This window comes from Ursus americanus, chromosome 1, assembly GCF_024610735.1.
Source record: "Ursus americanus isolate L20-20 chromosome 1, mUrsAme1.1.p, whole genome shotgun sequence".
Classification (NCBI taxonomy): domain Eukaryota; kingdom Metazoa; phylum Chordata; class Mammalia; order Carnivora; family Ursidae; genus Ursus; species Ursus americanus.
Window position 1 is genome coordinate 107,781,761 of NC_142127.1, and position 26,716 is coordinate 107,808,476.

The following is a 26,716-nucleotide window of genomic DNA, read 5'->3' on the forward strand; positions in this document are numbered from 1 at the left end:
CTGATTCTTTGTCCACTTGGTATTTGGAATCAAAGGCCGGTTGTGGTGCAAGGCGTACATGCATTGTATTTCCCCCGAGAAAAACCAGTAGATCAGAAGGTACTCAAGGAAACTCAGCACCATGTACGCACGACGGATATTTTGTAATCTGCCCAATTCAAACTAGAATGGGACACTTGAAACCTCACTCTCAGGACTTGTACTGTGAAAACCAGAGTAGAACTGATTTTCTTGAATACAAACAGCAAGTGTCCATTATCAAATACTCAGTCTAGAAAGTTCATAAAGGGAAGCAGGACTCGCTTGAAACCACAGCACAGAAAATCACCACCACAGTTACGCACGTGCTTGCATTTATACGTAAGCACACACCACACAAACCTCACCCAGCAAACTCAAGATGACTCATCACGCGTCATGAGAATTCCACGTCAACTAATTTATATTTGCATCGGCACTTTCAATAGCTCGAGGGAACCCATGACCAGTTACTATAATTTATACAGAACATTCCATGTGTGTCTTTGGTACATGCCCGTAGGACGAGGGGGTTCACCAACACCTGAAGCCAGTAGCAAGGGCAGCGAAACCAGTGATGGACCAGACACGCAGATTACAGACGGGGTGGTGCTTGCTGTTTCCAGACCCTAAAAAACATGCTTCCAGTTTAGCAGGAAACTCGAGACTAAATTTCCCACTCCACAGCAAATACGCTATTTTCTAACTGACCTGCATTTCACCATCTGTTGGCTGGGTCCATTTTTCCTGTTTTCAGATTGGAAGTTTTGGAGAGAATTTTGGGATTTTAACTGTCACGAAATAAAGGGAGAGAATCTGCTTGTTCATTCCATCAGGACAATCCCGGTGTTGAAAGAATTCACTAAGAACCTGAGAGGCAAATGCCAACGGCAACCTCAGACAGATGAGAATGGCCTAAGATTATGATTAGTATTTAAATTCTGTTAAAAGAGAATCAACTGTTTAAGCAGAAATAAAACAAGATGCAGGGAAGGGCCTATAGTGAGAGTCAATAAAAAGTTTGGCAACAAAATCACGAAAGCTGGAGGGAAGACGGAAAAGACGTTTTTAGGTTCTCGTACTGCACAGGGAGGGATTAACTCGCCCCAACTGATATACAGATTGAACAAAGTCCTAATCAAATTCCTAGCAGGATTCTTACAAGAAATTCACAAGCCAGTTCCAAAATTCCTATGAAAATTCAAAGATGTAATACAACGAAAACAATTTTGAAAAACAAAACAAATTTAGGGGGGCAAAAACATCCGATTCCAATAATTATTATAAAGTAACTATAACCACGGACACGTGGAATTGGCAGAAAGATAGATAAATAGATCAAAGAAACTGAATAAGGAGCCCAGACAGGGGCCCAAGTAGGTCACAGCTGGGTTTCCACAAAGACACAAAGACAGTGAAAGGGAGGAAGGGTCACCTTTTCATCCAATGGTGCCGGGTATTTATATGCAAAACAAACAAAAAACCCTGCTTATCTTGCACCAAATATCAAAAAATATTCAAAATTTATCAGATATAAATTAAATCTAAAACTCTAGCATAAACAGAGCAGAAAATCCTTGCAACCTCAGATTAGTCAGACTTCTTTTATATTGTTTTAAAGTTTTATTTATGTGAGTAATCTCTACACCCATGGGGGGCTACAAGTCCCAACCCCGAGATCAAGACTGAGCCAGCCAGGAGCCCCTCAAAGACTTTTCAAGTAAGATATCAAAGGCATGATCTATAAAAGAGAAAAAAAGGGTACATTTGACTTTGTCAAAATCAAGAGCTTGTGTTCTTCAAAAGAACACAAAAATTCAGAGAATTAGAAAACAAAGCTGAGAAAGAGCATTTACACAGCACACATGTGATAAAGGGGCCCCGAAACTCAGTGAGAACACAAACTCTAAAAAGCATGCAAAGGACTTGAGGAGACGTTTCTCCAGGTAAGTGCTTCACGAGGCCAGGCAGTAGGCACAGACCCCGGGGAGGCAGCCGCGCGCCCCTTGTCAAGGCTGCGCATGGAAAACTGACCACAGCGAGAGTTGGCAGGGACGTGGAGGGAGCGGGAGTGCCCTGCGCTGCTGGGGGCTGGACGCGGCACCGTCACCTTGGACAAGGGTGGCGGCATCCCCAAACCTGGACCTGTCTGCCACACTGTCCGGCCACTCCCCTCCGCTATTTGCTCAAGGACAGTGGAGTGGACCTCAGAAGGACTTGTACCCGAAACTCACGGCAGCTTCGCGGTCACAGTCCAAACTGGACAGAACCCAAAAGTCCATCAAGCTGGAAACGAAGAGGCAAACTGTGGTCTTCCACGTCAGCAGGGACCGCGGCCAACAAGAAAACACGGTTCACACACACGTGGCCGGATGGCTTCACACACAGTTGTTTCCACCTTTTCCAGTCAGTACGTAAAGGTGATGCAAGAGAGGCTTTCAGAGCAGAAGAGGTACCAGAACAGAACCCTGTCCGGCGATACTATGTGCAAGTGAACACATCAGGGACGCCGGAACATCCAGCCGCCCCCAGGCCACCCTCCTGCCGACGGCCGTGCCCCCAGCAGCCCCTCTGCCCAGTGCGGGTCTGCGGGTGTGCGAGCCCCACAAGCCAGGTGCGCTGGGCGACTGTGCCCTACACGTGATGCGGCCGTTTCCCCTGAAGGTCTGGAAACCCAGAAATGGAGCCGCAGGTGTACTGGCTGCAGTCTCCCTCCGCCAGACAAGGGTCGCTCCACCCACAGTTAATGGAATGAGCACTTGGGGAAACCACGTCTGGGAGTGAGTGACTCCACTGGTGGGGATGTGGGCTGCTGTTATTTTTTTAAAACATTTATTTATTTATTTTGGAGAAAGGAGGGGGGGGAGAGTCTCAAGCAGACTCCCCCCTGAGTGTGGAGCCTGACCCTGAGACCCCGACCTGAGCCAAAACCAAGAGTCAGATGCTCAGCTGACTGAGCCCCCAGATCCCTGGTGTCCCGCGCTTATTTGGAGGATTGCAGGTGATAACGAGTTTTGTGAGTTCTGACTATTATACAACACGGCCTGAGACGGGACTAAGCTGAGAGGAGAGAAATCAGGCGCATGTGAATTGGGACTGAGTTGCTCAGGCAGGTGAAGACGGGGTTTCTCAACTGTAGCGTTCATTCGGAAATACGTTAGCATCTGCAGGAGGAAGGCGCCGGCCAGCCTGTCTACCCAAGTCACCCCCTTGTTGGAGCCTGGCCTTCCTGCCACAGTGACGTTACTGTTCTTCCTCCCTTGCCCACTTCTTACATTTTATTTATTTCTCCTCCCCCGAGACACCTCTGAGGTCACCCCTGGTCCTCAGGGAGCTGTTCGTCCCTTCCTGGTTCCTAACAACCTGTCCCCAGGGCAGGCCCGTCCCCACTGCCCCTGCGGACCTGGGGCAGTTCAGCGTCCCACCCTCCGGACACCCCACCCTGACCACATGGGCTTCCGGTCTCAGCATTTGATTGTCAGGATCCATGCTGTCCAGCAAATGCTGCTGGCCGATCTCTCTCCACGGACACTGCAGCAACGTTAGCACGGCCTGTTCGGCGTAAAGGAGCTCACGGCCATGTGAGAGCAGCCGTGACGAGCACGCACCTTCCACCCAAATGCTGTCATTGCAAAGAAGGTGTTCTACACAGTTACAACTTTCTCGGACTCCCCGTGGACAGCGGGGGAAGGGCAGCGCGAGGGGGGATCCAGGGACCCAGAGGGAGAGGAAACGCGCCCCACCGTGAGTGTCTGCGACCCGCCATCACAGATCTGAGCCCAGGGGCGTGGGAGCAGCGCCCTTACCTGTCCAGAATGCCGCAGGAGTCTATGCGCAGGCCGCTGGAGTTCCCGAGCACCCCCCGCTGGACTGAAATCAGGTCCACCTCTTGGGCGTTAACGGAGATGAGCCTCAGACAGCCCTGGAACCCAGCAAGTGGCGCCTCGCAGCCAGACCCGGAGCCGGGAGGAAGGCACCCTGATTGCTCAGAGGCGGGGACACGAGAGAGACACGGGGTCAGGACCGAGGCCGCGGCATCGCCGGCCCTGTCACAGGCTCCCGGCACGTGGGCCCCCTTGTACCTGCACCACTTGGGGGCAGAGAACACTAGGTCGGCAGGGATGAGGGGCACAGAGTGGGAATTTAGATGAAAACAAGTTAGAGTCCAACTTCAGGCTCGACTTGAAGCATAATCGTCCCTAAAGCACGCTACAAAGTTTCCGCTCCTCCTATGTTACGCATCGCCAACAAAAACAACTTAAATGTACATGGATTTAAAATCAGAAACGAAACAATAGATTGTATCGTTGTAAGCACAAATTACTGAAATCACGGTGTTTGCAAGATGATACTGAGCCAGACGGTGACGGGACACGCGCCGCTCATCCAGAAGCAGCGCGGCCCCAGGTGCAGGAGCTCACGGCAGCTGGTCCCAGTCGGCCTGTGCTGAAGACTGGTCTCCGCCAAGTAGGGGACGTGTATTTGCTTTTACAGCAATCAGATCTGTATGGGTGATTTGGTCGAACATATAGCCATACATACAATCTCAGTATCATGAAATGTGAGGGTCTGCGTGATAGCAAGCCATCATCCAGACACCTGCCTTGAACGGTATTATGTGAGGGAGGAAATGGGCCTCCGGTTCTTTCCAAAGGCAGACCAGCCATAGCCGTGCGCCTGCTGGGGGCATGCCCGGGGCCTCTGCCTTGAAGGTGCCCCTGGAGAGCCACCTGTGCCCCTGCCCAAGTCCTGCCACAGGCACGGCTCCACAGGAACAGGTGCTCTGAGCTGGTGAGGCCTCCCCGGAGGAGGGGGTGGTGCACGGGCTCCCGGCTGGCCGCCCAGGGCTCTGTGCTCAGCGTGAAACTGCACCACACAGGATTCCACTAGGCAGAGGGGACTGGGCGTCCAGGGTCCTCTAGCGGACCTAAGGGGGCAATTCGGAGCGCTGCGCCAGAGGCCACCCCACAAAGAAGGCTGGTCTGGGGGGAAGTGGACAGAGAAGCAACACTGCTGGACAGTGGTGCCCGTCTCCCCGAAGTGGCTGGCTGGGAGCTGCCTGGGGCCAGGACTGGCCTCGCTGACGCTGCCCCTTGGGAGCCAGCCTGACACACTGGGCCCTTTCAGAGAAGCCTCACCAATGACTCCCGTGACCCAAGCAGCACCTGGTACCAGAGGGACAGTGGGAAAGGAAACTGGGGAGCCTCTCTGGAAGGGGGTGACTCAAGCACTAAGGGTCTAACAAATACAGCTGAAAGGACATCCTCCTGACAAGGGGACTCTCACGTGTTAACATACATTATGCCTCAATATAGCTGCTGAGAAAAAGTACAGTCCTTCGTATCTGGTGAGCTCTGGGGGAGTCGGAGACACACGATGCAGTAGAAAAGTCATGTCAGCCACAGAACCAGGGGCAGGAGACGTGGAGTTCCGATGGGCACCAGCCAGTGGGGTTCCATCCCCATCACTCACCTCCAAAGAGATAGGCACTGCCTGCATGGGTCTCCAGAGGCTGCGCTGTGCGAACCGTCAAGGCCCCAGCCTGGTCCACCACCACACTCAGCTGGTCCCTCTGGACTGTCAGGGAGACCGAATGCCACTGCCCATCATTCAGTCCCACACCTGGGGAATAGAGATCAGATAGAGACCCTGTGAACCACTGCCCATCATTCAGTCCCACACCTGGGGAATAGAGATCAGATAGAGACCCTGTGAACCACTGTCCATCAGTCAGTCCAACACCTGGGGAATCAAGATCAGCTAAGGACGCTGTGAACCACTGTCCTTCTCTCAGTCCAGCACCTGGGGAATGGAGATCAGCTAGAGACCCTGTGAACCACTGTCCATCAGTCAGTCCAGCACCTGGGGAATAGAGATCAGATAGAGACCCTGTGAACCACTGTCCATCAGTCAGTCCAGCACCTGGGGAATAGAGATCAGATAGAGACCCTGTGAGCCACTGTCCATCAGTCAGTCCCACACCTGGGGAATAGAGATCAGCTAGGGACCCCTGGGAACCACTGTCCATCAGTCAGTCCAGCACCTGGGGAACCGAGATTAGCTAGAGACCCTGTGAACCACTGTCCATCAGTCAGTCCAACACCTGGGGAATGGAGATCAGATGGAGACCCTGTGAACCACTGTCCGTCAGTCAGCCCAGCACCTGGGGAACTGAGATCAGATAGAGACCCTGTGAACCACTGTCCATCAGTCAGTCCAACACCTGGGGAATGGAGATCAGAGAGAGACCCTGTGAACCACTGTCCATCGGTCAGTCCTGCACCTGGGGAATGGAGATCAGATAGAGACCCTGTAAACCACTGTCCATCTGTCAGCCCAGCACCTGGGGAATGGAGATCAGATAGAGACCCTGTGAACCACTGTCCGTCAGTCAGTCCAACACCTGGGGAATCAAGATCAGATAGATACCCTGTGAACCACTGTCCATCAGTCAGTCCTGCACCTGGGGAATCAAGATCAGCTAGTGACCCCTGTGAACCACAGACCTCATGGTGCTTCAAACAGTAACATAACCCCTTGAGTCCCACACGAACAGGGACCCGGGCTGGGGGTGGAGGAGCCGCGTCCCTGCAGGCCCACTCCAGCTTCTGGAGAGGACACCTTCCTGCCACCTCCCCATGATTTACTTAGGGGGGAACAAATGGGAGTTTGGCTGTTCTAAATTCTGGCACAGATCAAGGAAGTTTGGTGCTGTTTTCCTGCTACTTCTCCCCCTCCAGGTAAGGGTCAGAATCTCTTCGGGGACACACTGTAAGGGCCAAACCACCGGTGGCCAAGCTGTGGGAAGGGAAGTCCGTAGTTCCAGCCTACTCACCATGAGGTCTGTCTGCACATACCCTCTGATAGGGCACTGGAAACTCCCTGCGTACAGACTTGTCCGTCTCCAGGCTGCGTGTCAAATGGAGTGCTGTGTGGGGGGCTGTGACCCTGACCGCCCTACACGGCAAGGTCAGGGGCCTCCCGTGGGAGGGGCCCTGGGTGGAGGAGGGTCTGAGGGGCTTGTCTTGGGGGTTGTCTGGTCCCAGGTCACAGGGGGTGTTGCAAACATCATGAGCCCGCCCCTGCTAAGGCCCTGGTGGCATGGATGGGGTCATGGCCCTGATTCTCCCCATCAGCCAAGAGCCCCTGGTCCCTAGGCCTGGCTGAGTTGGCAGCTGGGCCCTGTGCAGGGGCACTGGCCTCTTGGGGTTACCAGATTTCCAGTTTCATATTGGAAGTCAGGTATCTGGATTTTGCTGTTAAATCTGTGGTTTTTTTCCCCCACTGAATTTTTTTTTAATGGAAAAGGACAGGTTCAGTTCAGAGAGTAAACACAGAGCCAGCTAGAAAAGGCACTTTGTTAAACATTTCAGCACCAGTCCTGTGGGCTGGCCCGCACGTTTGACATTCCAAGGTGGGCAGAGTGAGAAAATGTCCTGTGGCCTGCAGAAATCCTTTTGACCTCTAACTGGTTGAAGTAATATTTGTTAACAATTTTAAATGAACGTTTACAAAGTTGGAAAGCATGCTGAAAACGTTACCTTGTATTCAAACACACTTTCAAATTGTGACCCAATTCGGCACAATTTCACTTTGATTCCTGGTAGGGACCTTAATGCACGTCAGACTACCAACTTAAACGTCTGGTAACCAAGGGAAAAAGCCATCCTTTCTCAACGGAAAAGTTTGATTTATTGTAACTCATAAATAAATACGTCCTTCTCCTTCAAGACTGCTGTGCCGGATCCTCGTGGCCGTGCTCAGAGCAGTGTCTGGTTGTCAAATGCTGCTCGTGGGGCCGCACGCAGGCCTGGGGTGAGTGCGAGAACGGGCCGGGGACGGTCGCTGCGTGAAGGGGCAGGGGGACTTGTCCCACCTCAGCTGTCTGTTCTGGGCTCACATTCGGTCTGTCTCACTGTAGTTATGAGTGTAACCGGACCCAGTGCTTTGATTTGTGCCTGTTACTTATCAGGACAGAGCGCGTGCCTCTCCTTTGTATTTGCCTTCCCGGTGTCTCTGCTGCTTCTCATGCTGCACTGATCTTGGCATAGGTTCTAGGATGCCCGTGAGCATAAGGGTCAGTGGTTAGGGGAAGGCTGACGGCTCCTGGTCGTCCAGGAGCGTGCTCACGGACATGGATGTAGCCCTCCAGGGGGGAGCCCACGGGGACCTCCTGTGCCAGCCACATCAGATACCCTTCCGTGGCCTCACTTCTGACCATGCAAAAGCTCCGTGGTGAGTGCCCGGCGGCCAGCGCTCGAAGTCCTGAGGAAACGTGGTTCATCACAGGCCAGCTGGATCTTCCTGAGGAGGTGTGCAGACCCCACTGGCCCCAAAAGCCTGGCTGTGGTGCTGTCTCCACCTCTGCCCGGGGCTCTCAGATCTGACGCCAGTCCACAAACCCAGAGGTAGCCGACTTCCCAGCGGGAAGCAGTAAGCGGACAGGCCCTACCTCTCTCCTGTCCGCAGTCCATGGACCATCCGCCATCACTTGTCATGATCAAGAACATTGCTTTGGAACGCTAGCCTCCTCAAAACTTGCGTCCAGCCAGAACGGCTCCTTGCTTGGGGACAGGAGCAGGTCAGCAGAGGGCGAGGGTGTGTCCCCAGGACGTAGTATTTCCTCCGGGGGCCCACCACATTTCCAGACGCACAACTGGGTTTGGCGAGGTTGGCGGGTGCCGTCAAGTCTGACAGCACGAGCTCGCCACCAACACCAAGGGTCAAGAATGGGCTCCCTGCCGCCATGTTTCCCCAGAGAGCAAACGCACAGGGAGATGCACCCGGGACGTGAGCCTGGTGTCCGGTCAGCTCGGCAGGGAGGGGACAGGGCAGGGTCCCCGGGAATGGAGTGGGGGACTCTCAGGCACTCCCTCTTCCCCAGGTGGCTGGGCCAGGCTGAGGGCGTCACCTGTTATGGCCGCTTTGGGTGCTGACACCGGTGCCACAAGGGTATGAACAGCAGGGAGCCCGTGTCCAGGGGACATCGGCACAGGTACCTAGATGTAGGACCTCGAGTGTCTTACAGACTCCAGGTTTGAATCAGGGTGTGAAAGGCCGTGGGTCCTGGGGTGACACGGCTGTGTGGGCTGCAGCCTGGGGACACGTATTACCTGCAGTGACGTCACTCCTCGCTTGTCCTGGAGATGGGGACAGCCCCAGTCTGAGGGCTCCGTCTCTGAGCGTGAGGAGAAAGCCCGTGGAGCCGTGAGGGGGCCAGCTGGACAGCAGGAGCCCTGCCTGGTTCCACGTCCGGAACTGGAAGCTGATGGAGGCCCCGTCCTGTGCCAGGGTGCCCGGCAGCACCAAGTGGCTCCTGGAGCTTGGAAACGTGACTGGCACCGACTGCGGCTGGGAGCAGGAGAAGGAGGCGTTGCCCTGGGGACAGGAAGCAGATCTGAGGAGGCCCTGGAGGTGTCCTGAGCCCCGCCATGGCCCCCACACCTGTGTCTCCCCAGCCAGAATCACAGGGCGTGGTGCTGCCAGCGTGGCCTCCTGCCCACCCAACTCCCCAGCCCCCAGAGACCCAGACCGCAGCAGCTGCTCGCCCCAGTGCACGTAGCCTCGGCCTCGCTTTGGGTGCCTCTGGGCGAAGCCAGGACAAAGCCCGGTGCCCGCGCTGCTGTTGCGACAAGATTCCCCTCCGGGTGTGCGCTCAGACTGACAGAGCTCACAGCCAGGCGTTTTGACCAAAGGCAGGAGATGAGGGCCCAGAGCTTGAACGTTTGTTCCCGTGACCCCGCTACTGGGAGGCAGGTCAGGGCTTAGCCTCTGATGCGAAGACCCCACATGGAAGCTCCTTATCACGTCCCAAGGGACACAGAAAACATGTAGCTTATCGACCCATGCGTGCGTCCAAACCCCCTTGGCAAATGCTGTATTTACACGTGATGTGGGACCGGTTCCCGGGGGCAAGGCCCGTGTTCCCACCGGCTCGTGGAGGAAACCCCACGGCTAAGGGAACTGGTCCCTGCACTCTGGAGAGCACAAGCAGAGACCTTATCTTACGTTTTAATGGAAGACGTGATTCTTCATCTCACATTTAAACAATTACTGTAAGTTATGTGCGCTCTGGTCTGTGTCTCCCGCTCAGGCGACGAGGCTGTGACATGAGTCACGTCACGCTAACCTAACGTCACTCGGGGCACGCGAGGACCCTCATTCCTCCGAGGCCCCCCACCCCTCTGTCCCCGGGCAGACTCTTACCCTGATGAGAATCTGTGGTCTGTGCCTCTTGGCCAAATCAATGATATCCTCTCCATTAAAATTAATATTTTCTAAACATCCGTCGAAGTGTTTTCTTTGAAATGTCACAGATTTTCCAGGTGCTAAAATCCCTCCAAAGCTGATCTTAGAAAGGAAAATGACATCAATAATATTCTTTAGTTGTTTCCCATTAACCTGAGTAAACATTCGTGAGTCAGCAGGAAGAGGCCCAGGTTCTCAATTCGGCATGATCATGTGCTGCTGTGTTCACTACTCTAAATGAATTCTAAGACAGAGACTCCGAAATGACCTACGTGCTGCTGGGGTCTGCCACGCTCCTTCACCGATCATTAGGGAAACGTGTGATGCGGCATCTCACTGGCCCCTCGGAGGGATGGGGCTACTGATATTCGTGATGGGAGAGCAGGTGCGGGGTGGCCTGGATGTGGGACCCAGAACAGAGTGCCGGGTCCTCTGCTCACCAGCAGCTCGGCACCTTCAAGTGCTGGGAAGTCTTGCCCCCGGGATGGGCCTCTCCAATGCTGGCAGGTGCTGGCGGGCAGCTGGGGGAAGCAGCGTGCCCTCCAGGGTCCCCGCAGGAACCCCTCCCTGTCCTGCTGCTACCTTCCCTTACAGCTCTTCCCAAGGGCACATCCTAGTGTCCCGGGGAGCTGACCAAGACAGCCACCCCGTCTGCAATGTATTAGATGGACCGGTCTCCTTGGGGGACCCGTTGTATCAGCTGTGGTGTGTCAGGTGAGGGGAGCGTCACATCTGTGTGTCCATGGCCCGGGATATCTGATCCATGTAACCCCAAACCCGTGCAAAAGTTAAGTCTGTGCAGAAAATGAAAATGATCTTCTAGCTTATACATCTCTGCATGGAATTTACATTCATCTCTGTCATAAAATATGTTATTTTTGCCAACTCATAGAGTTTAGGCAATAAAATCGTGAATGATGCAAAATAGGACAAGAACTGCCCATCGTCTGTTTTTGCCAAACACAGTTTTGTTTTAGTGTTTAGCTTCTTTTAATAGTTTGTGAACCTGACAATGTCTTACAAAAATGGCATAAAATACATGTGTGCAAAGGGCTGCGAATATGTTAGGCGTGTTTAAAAGCTGAAGGATGAGACAGGGCATTGGAACCAGCTGCTAGCTTGGGGTCTAGCTGGGACGTCAGCCGGTTCCTCAGGTCAGCCCAGCAGGACTGGATGCGTGAGGAGCTGGGCTGCAAAGGGTGCCCAGGAAGCGGCTCGCTTCGGCTCACGGTTCAGCCCAGACCACACGGGCCAGGAAAGGGCGTTTCTCTGCAGGAATCCTCCTTCTGTCCGGGCTACACTGCATTTAAGCCCCACCCCGTCATGACCGATGGGGACTCCGCACCTCAGGATCCAGGTCCATGTGACTCAGCTGTCCCTGTGCCTGGAACTGTCTCGAGTGCCGGTCCACTGTGAGGGTCACAAGCTGGCGGGCATGCTCAAAGAGCACCGAGTGCCAGTGCTGGTCGTCCAGCAGACTGCCCAGAGCCACGCCGTCGGGGCCGGACGGGGAGGGTGCGGCGTTGCCTGGCAGGCGAAACGGGCAGTTAGGGCCTGCCAGACCAAGCTTCCTCAACTCCGTGAAGCGGCTGCATCTGACCCCGGGACACCCCGTCCATCAGGGCTGCTCTCGGCCACTTCCCTTCATTACTGGGGTGCCTGCACGCTTGCTTCCCTTGGAAGCACCGTCTTCGCTGAGAACTCTGGTATGGGGACAGGGCAGTGGCTCTCTGAGGGGCGCCTTTGTCCCCTCCGGTACACTGGTCCGGATGTGGGTGTAAGTTGTGCTACTGGCCTCTGGGGTCGAGGGCAGGGATGTTAGTAAACACCGTCCAACGCACAGGGCAGCCCCCACGAAGAGTCATCTGGTCCGAAATGTCACTGGTGCAAAGTGAGGTTGGGAAGCCCTGGGTCTGGTGACGCAGGTGAGTTCGCTGGATACGAGGAGCTCCAGGGACCCCCTCCCAGCACAGTTATGACATTCTAATATGTTTTTAAGCAAAAGAGAGTCAGAATCTGTAAGTCTAGGCCCTTAGCTATAATGTCTGCTAAAAGGTCAGGTATAAAAATACTGAAGTACATATTACATCTGAGAATTCAGATTACCGAGTTCCCTGGCTGATCACTTTACCTGAATTGAAGAACAGAAGGAGCCTCCCTTTCACTAATTCCAGGGTGATGCAATCTCCACTTCGGCCCCGTCTGTGGAATAGAAGCCCATCACTCTGTGTTGTTTTAAATTTCAAAGAAATGGTGTCTTTCACGGGACTCCGGGTACTTTGAACAAATCTGTAAAGCACGGAACTTTTTCCATCAAAGTCAATCACCTCTGATCCTGCAGGAAAGATGATAAAAGTCGTTCTAAGTATTAGCTTGCTTCTCATTAATGTTTTTAAATGTGTGGGGCCTCACACATACACACAGAGGCACACACAGGTGCACACTCACACACACACAAAGGTACATAGACACACACCGGTGCACACTCACGCACACACACAGGTACACAGACACACACAGGTGCACACACACAAAGGTACACAGACACACACCGGTGCACACTCACGCACACACACAGGTACACACACAGGTGCACACTCACGCACACACACAGGTACACAGACACACACCGGTGCACACTCACGCACACACACCGGTGCACAGACACACACAGGTGCACACTCTCACACACACAAAGGTACACAGACACACACCGGTGCACACTCACGCACACACCGGTGCACAGACACACACGGGTGCACACTCACGCGCACACACAGGTACACAGGTACACACAGGTGCACACTCACACACACAGGTACACACCGGTGCACACTCACACACACACAGGTACACAGACACACACGGGTGTACACTCATGCACACACACAGGTACACACCGGTGCACACTCACACACACACAGGCACACAGACACACACGGGTGCACACTCACGCGCACACACAGGTACACAGGTACACACAGGTGCACACTCACACACACAGGTACACACCGGTGCACACTCACACACACACAGGTACACAGACACACACGGGTGTACACTCACGCACACACACAGGTACACACAGGTGCACACACACAGGTACACACCGGTGCACACTCACACACACACAGGTACACAGACACACACGGGTGCACACTCACACACACACAGGTACACACGGGTGCACACTCACACACACAAAGGTACACAGACACACACCGGTGCACAGTCACGCACACACACAGGTGCACAGACACACGGGTGCACACTCACACACACACAAAGGTACACAGACACACACCGGTGCACACTCACGCACACACAAAGGTACACAGACACACACGGGTGCACACACAGGCACATAGTATGTGTCCAGCCTGCTCATCAGATGACACATTTCTCCCCGCAGGTGCTGACATGCCTGACAGATTTTCTTCACCTGTAAAACCACCGTTTGGATGGCTACTGTCTGTTGGCACCACGGTCAGTGTCGACCACGTGGGACCTCTCGGAACGCTGCTGTGTTATCAGGGCCCTCGGAGACTTCCATGTCGCATCCACCTGTGGGAACTGGAGCCTCCCAGGGCAGTGGGCTGTCCTGACTCCTACTCCCTCTGCAGGATTGTCCCTACCCCTGGCGACTGTGCCAGAGATGTCCTGTCTCACCTCAGGGTCACTGAGGGCAGCAAGGCAGACAGTAAGGGGGCTGTCAAGAATGAAGCGCTCCTTCTCCCAGGAGCCGGCTGCCTGTGGCTCTTCTCAGCGGCCTGCGGCTGCTGGGCCCAAATGCCAGGAGGTCTGTCCCACTGCGCTGGGGCTCCCACAGCGCATACCTGCCCACCCAGCACGTGTGCTCGTGGCGTCTGTAGAGAATGTGTCTGTGTTCCACGTACATGCGGGAACAGCGGCCGGGTCACCAGAGGCCTGGGGCTTGGCCAGGGTGCCCATTTCCGAGGGGGAAAGCACTTACCCTAGAAAAACCCTCCCAGCAAGGACCTAGCCCCTCGGAATTGGTGTGCTCACAGGACAAAGGGAAAAGCCTGGAGGGGCCCGTCCAGAGCAGCAGTGGCCATTGGGGGAGTCAGAGCATAACGGTTTGACCTTGCCCCCATCCTCGGGTCCCAGCCCCCACGTGTCTGGACCCACACGGGTAGGGCGGATGGTGTGCACGTTGAACTGATGGCCAGTTTCCTCCAGGAGAACACAATAACATTACTTCTTTACGGACCTTGTGTCTGGCAAAATGAAGGGTACAGCAGACTCTTGAGGAACACGGGGTTGGGGTGCTGATGCCCACAGAGCCAAAAGTCTGTACGTAACCTTCAACCACCCCCCAAATTTAACTAGTGATGGCTGCTGACCAGAAGCCTCACCTGTAACAAAGTCGATTAACAGGCACTTTGTATGTTATGTGGTTATCTACTGAATCCCTGCGACACAGTAAGTTCCAGAACAGCACCTGTCATCACGGAAGTCGTAAGGAAGAGGTCATACCCCTACAGCACGCTACCGTATTTACTGAAAATGTCTGCATGTAGGTAACCCCACAGCTCAAAGCCCGCTGTTTGGGGGCGCTGCACAGGGACATGCGTGTCGTTTAAAGGGCGCATCATATGCAAAATAAGCCATTAAAAATGACTCTTGCCCATCTTACGAGGATATCTTTTTAAAATTCATGTTTTATTTTCTTACATCTTGTTCATGTACCTAGAAACAATTTACTTACCAAGTGCACAATGAATAAATAGTTCATTCTGTTTAAAAGGTGTGTTATCTGCCCAATGATTTCTTCCGAATGAGGAGAAACATGGATGAAGGGCCAGAATAAGGGGCCCCCCAGGTGCACGGCCCCGACCGTTTCAGGGGCTGCCTGCTCACGCCCACGTCCCAACAGTGCGTCTTCCCTGTCCTTGGGTGAGGGCACAGATGTCTCTGCCAGCCTTGCTCAGGAGCCCACAGACCCCCACCTGTGACCCAGGGCCTGCAGACCCCTGCCTGTGACCCAGTACCCGTGACCCAGCGCCCTCGGGCCCCCTCCTGCCCCTACTGTCCTGCATGCCACTCCCCGGGCGGCTACTTGCATCAGGCATGGCCAATCCCAGTGCCTGCCCTCCGTGTCCTTTCCGGACGGCCGCGCTGCAGCAGACAAGGGCTTTCTGGCACAAGCTCTGGTGTAACAGAAAACCAAAGGAGGAAATTTAAAACCACAGAGAAGTCCCTTTTGCTGCTTTGCTGTTGCCGTGAGCGTTGTAAACACACATGGAGCAGGTTGGAAGGGAATTCTATAGTGAGGGTTTGTTTTGCATTTGTCTCATTTAGTAATTCATCCTGACCTTCTTTTTTGTATTTGGTTATTTCTGTGTTTTACAAGCTTATCAGATGTCCACAGTGGTGATTTTTGAAGACAGGAGTAAGAAGGGGGTGAAGGATCCCCAGACCCGGCTCAGGACCCTCTGAGAAACGTCATGTTGGAGAATTACTGTCTCCTGCCTTCTCACAGGCTCTCCAACAGTGAGGGACACACATGCAGACAGACGCACACATGTGTACAAACATGTGCATGAACACAGGCACACAGGAGTGTGCACACACATCAGAACACGTGAGAACACATGTGCACAAACACAGGTACACACGAGCGGGCACACACAAGACCATATGAACACACATGTACACAAACACAGGCACACGTGAGTGTGCGCATACCATAACATGTGAGCAAACATGTGCACAGACACAGGCATGCACATGAGCATGCACACACAGGAACACGTTAGCACACACATGTGCACAAACACAGGCACATACGTGCACATGCACACAGGAACGTGTGAGCACACATGTACACAGACACAGGCATGCACATGAGCATGCACACACAGGAACATGTTAGCACACACGTGTGTGCAAACACCGGCACATACATGTGCACGCACACACAAGAACGTGTGAGCACACGTGTACACAAACACAGGCATGCACACGAGCATGCATACACACAGGAACATGTTAGCACACATGTGCGCAAACACAGGCACATACATGTACACGCACACAGGAACATGTGAGCACACGTGTACACAAGCACAGGCATGCACACGAGCGTGCACACAAGGAACACAGGAGCACACATGTACAAAAACACAGGGGCACACATGAGCATGTGCACACACACTTAGGCAAGCACACCAGGAAACTCATATACGGTGTTTAGATGCAATTCTGTTCATGGAGGGTCCCGGACCCAAAAAACCCTTTCCAGGGTTCCTGTGGGTAAGGGTTGAGAACTACTCCAAGTCTCCTGGCCAGAGTACCCCCCAGCAGCTCTGGGGCAGGCAGAGCACTAATCCCGTCCTCTGTGAGGATCGCGATGCCTCTGGTCCGCTGGAAAGGGCCCACACGTCCACTTCCAGACTGGTTTGCATGGAGTCAGCATGCTCCCGCTGTTCCTAGTGGTGGTAATAACTCTGGGCTCGACCAGGCTGCCATTGGAAAGCACAGTGTGTGCGATGGTGACCTCACACCCTGGCTTTGTTTGCCAGCTCGCACCCCCGTCTGACGCAGAAGCCTTCGTGTGACATAAGGATGTCATCAGCTTTGTGTCTTGTCAAGGTGGGTACTTCTCCCTCCCACACCGTTTGATTTCCTCTTCATGTGCCCTCAGCGGGAGCCGCTCACAGCAGACCCTGTGCTGGCCAGCAGGTCTGTCCGTGCTCACCAGGAAGGACCCTCATTCTCAGAGGCTCTCCCGGCTGTGATTAATGACCAACTCAGGGGCACGGCATGGGCTCGCCCACCTTGCCCCTCAAGTGGTATGCATTTAACTGGACAACCCTAAGCCCTGGAAGCCTTGGCATTTGCTCCATGCTGAACATCAGACTCCTAGCCAGTCTCAGACACCATGCATGAGGAGCAGATGCTTTCCTGGTGGCCTTGTGGCCCGCCTGCTGCACACCTGACAGTGCATTTGCTTTTCATCCGTGTACCCTACTGACAGACGAATGAACAGTTACCACAAGGCGCCAGGATGGTGCGGTTGCCATGGGGACAGAGCAGGTTGCCATGGGAGCCTGTCAGCACGACACCAGCCTGGCCAGGGTGTGCAGGGAAGTTGTGGAGGTGGAGACGTGGTGGTTGATCCAGACTCCGGGGCATGGCAGTGGAGGGTGGGTGAAGGAAGCCAGGCACCAGCGACACACCCAGGAGTGTTCCGTGCAGAGAGCTAGAAAGAGGAGATGCTAGCCCATGGTGTAGAGAGGCATCAGGGTGAAGGGAGAGTGCCGGGGAGGAAGGGGAATGAGAGGCTCTTGGAAGACTGAGAACCGTGCCCTTAGATTTGCGCACTTTCCCACATGTATGGTACACCTTGAAAAATATGTGTCCTCAAAGAAGGGATGAAGGCTGACAGTTGCAGGCTTGGGGACCGTCTGTGCAAAGGTCCTGTGGTGACTGCAGACATACTGGTGCTTTCAGAGAGCCAAAATAGAGTGACGGTGGCTGCCTGGGGAGTAAGCACTTCTCTGGCAGCTGCCTGGGGTGGGTGGGCTCAGACAGACAGGTGGGTCGGAGGAAGGGCAGGGGGAACCAGGGCCCTACCCGGCTGCAGAGAGGAGCATCCCTGGGGCCCCTATGCACCATGGGGAGGCCCAAGGCCACACTGTGCCTACTAAGAAGCTGCTGGAACTGCTGTGGCCCTCTAGGTGGAGGGTGGTGGCAGGACCCGGACCAGGGTCGGAGCCAAGGATGACGAGGATTCAGAGTGCGCTGGGAAGGAGGGGTTGTGGGGCTGGCTGGGTGTGAGCAGCCCTGGGTCCCCTGGAGGGGGAACCTGGGGCATCCACCCGGTGAGAGAGAGAATGCAGGTGAAGAGACAGCAGCTGGAGACGGCTGGAGAGATGGCTCCGGTTTCAGGCAGATGAGGGTCCCGGAGCATCGCCCTGTAAGGTGTGGGGAGGCGCAGGTGGATGTCGATGAGCCTTGGAAGGAGACTTGAGGTGGCCAAGCTGTGCCCTGGAAGCCTGCCGGAAAGACCCTCCTGGCCCGTGTGCAGCCCGCAAGGCCGTCCTCAGCCCGCCCTCGGTCCAGCTGCAGCAAGAATGTGCCGAGTGCACGGAGAGAGCGCCCCGACCCCACGTGTCCTCCTGGTGATTGTCCCTGCACAGCCCGTCACCGGCCCCCGGCCGTGAGCCCCAGCATCTTCGCTCATCGTCTCAATGGGCTCCTGTGTGCTGCTTCCAACTGCGAGCAAAGAAAGGGCAGGGTGCCACGGAGACCGGACAACGCCGGCTCTGCCCACAGCTCACGTGGCCAACTGCAAAGGTGGGGGTGTGGAAACCGGGTGTGCGAGAGACACCACGGCCCGTCCAGGAGCACTGCACGTGGTGGCCGCGGAGGGATGTGCGGTGGGAAGGGTGGGATTCCTCCGTGGTCTGCAGGCAGGGCCGCTGCATGTGAACAGGTGGACGTGAGGGCAGCAGGGCCGAGGGGCACAGCCCGCATCTCCCGAGCAGCATGCTGAGGGGACCTGCGCTCTCCTGCCATTTCCAACACCAGAGCACGCACTGCGTCGCTCGTGGGCGCTGATGGAAAGGCGGTGTGTTCCGCGTGTGTCCAAGGAGGCACCAGCCTGTTTTCCAAGCGGCGGTGACAGATTACCTGCTGGGTTTTCATGCACCCCTCCCAGCAGCGTGGCTGCGTGGACTTCAGGGCTGCTGCTGGTCCCACTGGGAGGGCCGTAGCCACACCTCTGGGAGGGACGGTCCCGGGGCACTGTCTGCCACGGCCATAGGAGTCCTGGCACAGACTCATCAGAGCCCGTTCCCCAAGGGGACAGCTAGCGGCAGGGCCCTTGCCCGAGGGAGCCCTCGTGGTCTGGGTATCCAGTGTGAGGACACGGACGGAGCAGGAGGAATGTGGAGATGAAGTCTCGGCACAGGGGGTCCCTCGGGTCCCCGTGTGGGGCTGGCAGTGCTGGTCCATGCAGCCCGCGGGCTGGACCCCCACTCTGGCGACCCTGGGACTCCCCTGACCCCCCATGGCCGCAAACCTGCCTCCTGGAGCCGATCAGCTGGCCCCCCACCCACCCTCCCACCCCGCCTCCTTTGTGCCATCCTGAGTGTCTCCTCCTAACAGACAGCAGACCCACCTTCCACGGCAAACCCTCCCTCACAGCAAGTCCTGGCAACTGTCACACGGTCAGCGAGTGCGGGGGCGGCCCCTGTTCAATGTCGCTGACAGTCAAGCCCACCCCCCTCGAGCCTTGGGCTGGTGACATCACTGTGTGTCCAGAGACAGAGAGAGAGACAGGGAGACAGAGAGACAGAGGGACAGAGACAGGGAGACTGAATGAGAGACAGAGAGGCAGAGATGGGCAGAGACAGAGACAGGGAGACAGAATGAGAGACGGAGAGGCAGAGACAGAGAGGGAGACATAGAGACAGAGACAGACAGACAGAGACAGAGGGAGAGAGACAGAGAGAATGAGAGACACAGAGGCAGAGACAGAGACAAAGGAACAGAGACAGACAGAGGGACAGAGACAGAGAGACAAAGACAGAGGGACAGAGACAGAGAGGGACAGAGACAGAGACAGAGAAGGAGACAGAGAGACAGACAGAGACAGCGGGACAGAGGCTGAGACAGAGACAGCAGAGACAGAGAGGTAGAGACAGGGAAGGGAGAGAGGGGCAGACACTTAGTCAGAAGATCCAAGAACAATCTGATGGCTTCATCTCCAGTTTTACAACAATACAAAGGAGAATCCATGTCCTAGTTAAGGAATTTGAGAAAAGCCTCCAACAGTCTCTGAATTTGGGCCAAGGACCCCGCGAACCAAGACAGGAGCCACTTGCCGCGCCTGCACTTACGGAATGGGCATCCGTACACCTCCACGCGCATCCCGATGCGGCCGTCGCGGTTCCAGGCGGAGGGGAGGAAGCGCAGGTGCCTGGCTTCCATGGGCGGCCGCAGCCGGTGGCGCACCACGCTGTCCGCGTTGGCGTTCCCAGGAAAGCCCTGCAAGAGAGCAAGGCCTCAGTGCCTGTGGGGGGTCCCCTGCTCCTGGGGTGACCTTCTCTTCTCTCTTCTTTCCCGACCCGCCTTCTCTCCACCCCCAGACAAACCAACACCCCAGCAGAGGCTGGGGATCTGGAACCTTCTGCCGGCCAACAGGGGCAGGGGCTTGCAGGCACTGAGGAGGACACACCTGTCCTGGCCGGTGTGGCCGTCACCCATGCACATGGCACTGGACTCAGGTGGGAGACGGGCTCTGAGCACACACCGTGGGCAAACACATGAAGTGCAGACTCCACGCACGACCTTAGCAGTCCTGGGAGACTCTCGCCCTCAAACCCCTGTGAGTTTGCACCGAGGGGCAGGTCAGGGGACGCGGTGACGTGCCGCGTCCTCGCATGGCTCAGAGGCCGGGTCGGGGGGAGAGGGGACATGCCGCATCCTTGCACGGCTCTGGAGCAGTCTCTCGCTCCCCTTCCTGCTGCCCTGGCCTCCCTGGGCCCTGGCCCTGCTGTGGGGTGCGGGGCCAAGACGAGCCCCTCGTGCTCAGTGTTTCAGCCTGCCCCACAGACAGGAAGGATCTGTGGGGATAAGACCAACGGACCCATAGACCCCGCAGACCTGTCAGGGCACACGTTGGGGGACACCGTCTGTAAAGAGCAAACCTCGGGAGGGGGGCTTTGTCTGCACGCGCCCCCCCCCCCCCCCCCGCCAAGGGCTCAGTGGGTGCCCCTGGGACTGACCAAACCTGGTGAGAGTGTATGTGTGTCAGTGTGGGTGTGTCTGTGCGTGCATGCGTGTGAACACGTGTCTGTGTTGTGTGTGCATGTGTGTGAGAACGCACACATATCTGTGTCAAACGTGTGAGCACGTGTCCACACACACGTGTGTGTCCAGGGTGGGTGCTCTTGGCCAAGACATCGCTCAGTGACCCTCATCACCGTGGGTGGGTGTGAACCAAGGCAAACTGTCACAACCGACTTTCCATTTTAAAAGTAACGATATCAATTACAGTGTAAATAATTTACTTTTAGCTAAATAAGAAAAATAGCTTAGTGAAGAAAATGAAGATTTAATTCTGTTCATCTTCATCAAAAAGCAGGAAAATACGTTTTATGGGAATGCCTCATTGGTGTGATCAGTCTTATGGTTTTTACCAACCCCTAGAATCATTCTAAGGGGGGCCTTCAACTTCCTACTTAGGTTTTGTTAATAATGCAGAATGTAATTCAATTACATAATTGTGTATAAAAGCTCCATTAAAATAACATGAATTTAACATTAAAATTTCAAATAGGAATGCTACTCTTGTGGTCACTGCGGTCATCTAACCAGAGTCCAGTCCGTGGTCACCGCGGTCGTCTAACGAGGGTCCAGTCCGTGGTCACCGCGGTCGTCTAACGAGAGTCCAGTCCGTGGTCACCACGGTCGTCTAACCAGAGTCCAGTCCGTGGTCACCGCGGTCGTCTAACGAGAGTCCAGTCCGTGGTCACCGCGGTTGTCTAACCAGAGTCCAGTCCGTGGTCACCGCGGTCGTCTAACGAGAGTCCAGTCCGTGGTCACCGCGGTCGTCTAACCAGAGTCCAGTCCGTGGTCACCGCGGTCGTCTAACCAGAGTCCAGTCCGTGGTCACCGCGGTCGTCTAACGAGGGTCCAGTCCGTGGTCACCGCGGTCGTCTAACGAGGGTCCAGTCCGTGGTCACCGCGGTCGTCTAACCAGAGTCCAGTCCGTGGTCACCGCGGTCGTCTAACGAGGGTCCAGTCCGTGGTCACCACGGTCGTCTAACGAGGGTCCAGTCCGTGGTCACCGCGGTCGTCTAACGAGAGTCCAGTCCGTGGTCACCACGGTCGTCTAACCAGAGTCCAGTCCGTGGTCACCGCGGTCGTCTAACCAGAGTCCAGTCCGTGGTCACCGCGGTCGTCTAACCAGAGTCCAGTCCGTGGTCACCGCGGTCGTCTAACGAGGGTCCAGTCCGTGGTCACCGCGGTCGTCTAACGAGGGTCCAGTCCGTGGTCACCACGGTCGTCTAACCAGAGTCCAGTCCGTGGTCACCGCGGTCGTCTAACGAGGGTCCAGTCCGTGGTCACCGCAGTCGTCTAACCAGAGTCCAGTCCGTGGTCACCGCGGTCGTCTAACCAGAGTCCAGTCCGTGGTCACCGCGGTCGTCTAACCAGAGTCCAGTCCGTGGTCACCGCGGTCGTCTAACCAGAGTCCAGTCCGTGGTCACCGCGGTCGTCTAACGAGGGTCCAGTCCGTGGTCACCGCAGTCGTCTAACGAGGGTCCAGACTTGAATGGGGCCTCTTGTCAGACTCAGTTGCCTGCCCATTTGGCCCCTGCACACAGGCCTCCAGCTCAGCCAGCAAAGAACACTCCAGATCCCACTATTTTAAAAAACAGTCAAATGTCTAGTAGTTTTTCTAGGTGGAAATTTAAACTTGCATTTTGGAAAGAACCACAACTGACAAGCCTTCTGATGCAATTGCTGCAGCTCTGATCCTGGGAGCAGGTCAGCACCTTGGGTGAGGAGTGCCGCAGCCCCACCTGGCTCCGCAGGGTCAGAAGCCCCCGCTCTGGCCCTGGGGGCTCCACACGGAGTGTTCACCCGAAGGCCCACGCCTCCTGGAGCTCCTAACACGTTCCCTGCGCTGGCAGCAGGGACGGCTGAGCGTCCCGCCTCCCTCCACCTGGGGCCTGCTCCAAAGGCTCCTCCAGAAGGTCCAGACCCCATCCTGCAGCAATCCCACAACTTACTCTCTCCTTAGCAGGTGCACACACGTGCACACGCACAGATGTGTGCGCATGGGGTTGCCGTTCGCTCACACACCTGCAGGCATTCACACAGGTGATTATCTGTGGTCGAACCATTTGAAAAGGAGTTGTAAGTATCGTAACTCTTTATCCAAAGCTCAGTGTGTCTCCTAGAAAGACAGACCTGCTCCAGAACAACTAGAATACCGTTGGACACTAATCCCACAATAACATCTAGGATTTGCCCACATTTAGATTTCCCCCATTGGTACAGGACTTCCACCTGGTGATGTTGGTTCTTGGCTTCCCCATCGTTGAAGAGCCTGGTCCAGGGACTTGCAGAGCACGGCCGGGCTGAGTTTGTCCAGCTGCCTTCCGTGATGAACGTCAGCCACGCATTCTGGGTAAGGATATGGCACGGAGATGCTGCCTTCTTTATTGTGACCCTCAGGGACATGGTCTCGGTGGTCCCCCCCCGATGACATTAATTTTGGTCACTTGGTGAAGAGAGCAAGTTTTCTTCGTGCGCTCTGCCGGTTAGCTGGTCTGACTCCTGGGATGCACGGGAATGTCCTTTTCAGCCAACGTCTCATGTGATGGTTTAGGCCCATCTGTGATCTTTGCCTGAACCGATAATCACATTGGGTCTGGAAAATGTTCTGTTTAGACGTGTCTTTTTGTGCCCCCCTTTCTCTTCATTCAAGAGGAGAGTGCGTTAACGGCTCCTATGTAATCCATTAACACTGTTGCCCTTTGCTCAAACTGTGCAAATTTGCACAAGAGAAACGGCATTCCCCGATGCCGGGAGCAGCCAGCCCTCCTCCCTGCCGACGCGAGCTGCCCGCCGGGGAGCCCGGGGTCCTTTGGGACCCAGGTTCTGGACGCTGTCTCATTTGCTTTAATATTTCATGAGAAGCAGCAGACAAATAGGCTATTTTTAAAAATCTCCTGACACGTCTTAGCAAAATAAATACTAAGTGTATTTGCATGTTTTAAAGTATATTCAGATACCTTGGAAAATGCAAGTCTCGCTTATTTGAATTCTAAGGAATCGCGCTTTGTAAATTCTATGTAACCAGCGCTGTTTCCTGAACTATCACACCCCTGGCTGTTACCGGTCAGGAAGCTGAGTGGACTGTTTAGAGGAAGCAGGTGACAGAGTGTTCAGGACTCATTAGTATGATGGTTTTAGCTCTTGGGCTAAATTAATGTTTCATAAAAACCAACATGTAGTCTAATCTACCACATATTCAAGCTGGGCTTGAATCTTCCAAAATGGACCCGGACCCTCATGAATGTAACGTGAATGCAAGGAGAGAGAGACCTATTCTTGCTTTATTCCCTCAAATCGGCAAGGCAGTTTACAGCTATCACAAGAACACGTTTCTTCTTTGAAAATACACTGCCTGTGGCAAGCCTTCAGAAGTCAGACCCCGATTCCGTGATGCAGTCATGGGCGAGGCAGAACGGCTGGAGCGCAGTGGTCGGCACTGGGATTTGGAACCACAGATGGTGTAGGCAGATGGAGGAATTCCAGCACTCAGCTCCTAGCAGACACCTGACCTGGGGAGTTGCTTTGGGTCATGGAATGCCGAGGCACTGAGCCCACTGACACCTCACCGCTGTGCACGGCCGTCTCCCGCCAGTCCCAGGGTCGTGGGACCTCAGTGCTGCCATCAGAATCGATTTGCTGTCATGCAGATAAAGCCTGGCAGCTTTAAAAACACACACACAATGGAATATTACTCAGCCATCCAAAAGGATGAAATCTTGCCATTTGCAACAATATGGATGGATCTAGAGGGTATTATGCTCAGTGAAATAAGTCAATCAGAGAAAGACAGTGATCATATGATCTCACTCATATGTGGAATTTAAGGGAAAAAAACAGAGAATCATAGAGGAAGGGAGGGAAAAATAAAACAAGACGAAATCAGAGGGAGACAAACCATAAGAGACTCTTAATCATAGGAAACAAAGTGAAGGTTGCTGGAGGGGAGGGGGTGAGAGGATGGGGTAATTGGGGGATGGGCATTAAGGGGGACATGTGATGTGACGAGCACTGGGTGTTATACGCAACTGATGAATCACCGAAATCTACCTCTGAAAATAATAATACACTCTATGATAATTAATGAATTTAAATAAAAAAATAAAAGCTTCACAACCATTTTTAAATTCGATGATGAGAACTGACTTATTTAATAAACGATCACATTCTGTGATGACATAGAACAGTGCCCTAACATGGGGTTTTCGTCTGCTCACTGCCAATTATGGTTTTCAAAATAATATATTCAGGAATTAATGACCAATATTAAGGATCAGTCAAACCTGATTTCCTTTGTTTGCTAAACTGCTGGTAAAATCTAAACAGCACAACCGAATATTGGAACTCTGGATGTCTAGGGAAGCTTTTCTTTTTCATGCAGTTGAACTTGAAATTAAGAACAAATAAGGATCGGTCGTTTTGCTCATGGGTTGTTCAGATGGTCTCGGGGATAACGCAGCCTGCCACCACTCCCGGTTGGGGTTCACATGTCCAGGTGGGTGGTCACAGCCCCGAGTGTCTTGTCAGGAAGAAGCTGGTTGACAACAATTGTATTTCAGAAATTGCTTAGGTCTTATCATTTTACGTTTAGGATTCAGAGCTAAGCTTCCCCTGTATTTAAAGCACACGTGTATTCAGGAAACACTGAATTTGAAAATAAGAGTGATACTCAATTAGAACAATGAATTCAATTCAAAGTTGTTTTTGCTGGTTTATTTTGATAAACGTAGATTAAGTCTCTGAGATGTGAATAACTGATTTTACACGCTCTCATTTAATGCTAGAGAAAATGTGGGAGAAGTTGGATTAAACCTATGAGATGTGAATGTGCATCAGGGGCCCTGGGCACGCACGGCCACAAGGACGCTCACCAGAGTCCTGGCTTCTCCTTTCTGCCTGTCCGATCGCCTTGCCGCCCTGGCCTGCCCCACACAGACTGGTGCACCTGCTGGGGCTTCAGCAAAGCCATCATTGGTCCCTGGAGGATGGAGGGGCAAGGGGGGCTTCCACAGGGGCCAGCAGAGGTGGGGACTTTGGTGGGCAAAGGCACACTTCACCATGGGGAAGGGCAGGGGTAGCCCTGGGGACCTGTGTGGGCATCTGGTGGCCACTGAGGCATCTCTGGTGATAATGCTGGACACAGCCATGTCCTCCAAGGGGCTCTGAGCAAGATGCAATTATTAGGCACCATCTCATGCACACTGGCAAGATTAGTGCTGACTTAGTTTGATATGTGTAATATCTGTTATTTGAAGATACGGAATCAGCTCAATTCAAAGCATTAAAAATAGGGTTACCCTGGCGTCAGCACTCACTGGGATATCACGAAGCAGCTCAAACGCTACTCCGGTGGATTACGGAATGTAAGTCTGTACGCGGATGATGTCGGAAGTCAAAGGTAGGGCAGGTGGGTAAGGAGCACCTCACCCCCCAGTTGATGGGATGGAGGGTCATTGCCGGTTATTGCTAATTTCTCTTTTGTATAATTTCATGGCGGTTACAACACTTATATAATTCAAAGGTTGTACGCAAAATATCAAAAACAGAATATATCCCTCTCTTTCCATTTGCTCCCCTCTCCTATCCCAAAGGTCTGACCTTTGTTGGCCTTCCTTCCTGGCAGGGTCATCCCCTT

At 54.2% G+C, this 26,716-nt stretch overlaps 1 protein-coding gene across 1 annotated transcript in view; it reads right to left on the minus strand.

Annotated features, from left to right (window-relative positions):
* The window catches only part of LOC123791218 (contactin-associated protein-like 4), a 133,872-nt gene that overhangs the window by 50,238 nt on the left and 56,918 nt on the right, over positions 1-26,716 (minus strand). The window contains exons 4-10 of the mRNA XM_087865191.1: positions 20,136-20,283; positions 12,398-12,601; positions 11,612-11,793; positions 10,225-10,368; positions 9,132-9,396; positions 5,491-5,640; positions 3,825-3,996 (exon numbers count right to left, since the gene is read on the minus strand). Of these exons, the coding sequence (XP_087721317.1) occupies positions 3,825-3,996; positions 5,491-5,640; positions 9,132-9,396; positions 10,225-10,368; positions 11,612-11,793; positions 12,398-12,601; positions 20,136-20,283 (1,265 nt within the window). The remainder of the gene's footprint in view (positions 1-3,824; positions 3,997-5,490; positions 5,641-9,131; positions 9,397-10,224; positions 10,369-11,611; positions 11,794-12,397; positions 12,602-20,135; positions 20,284-26,716) is intronic.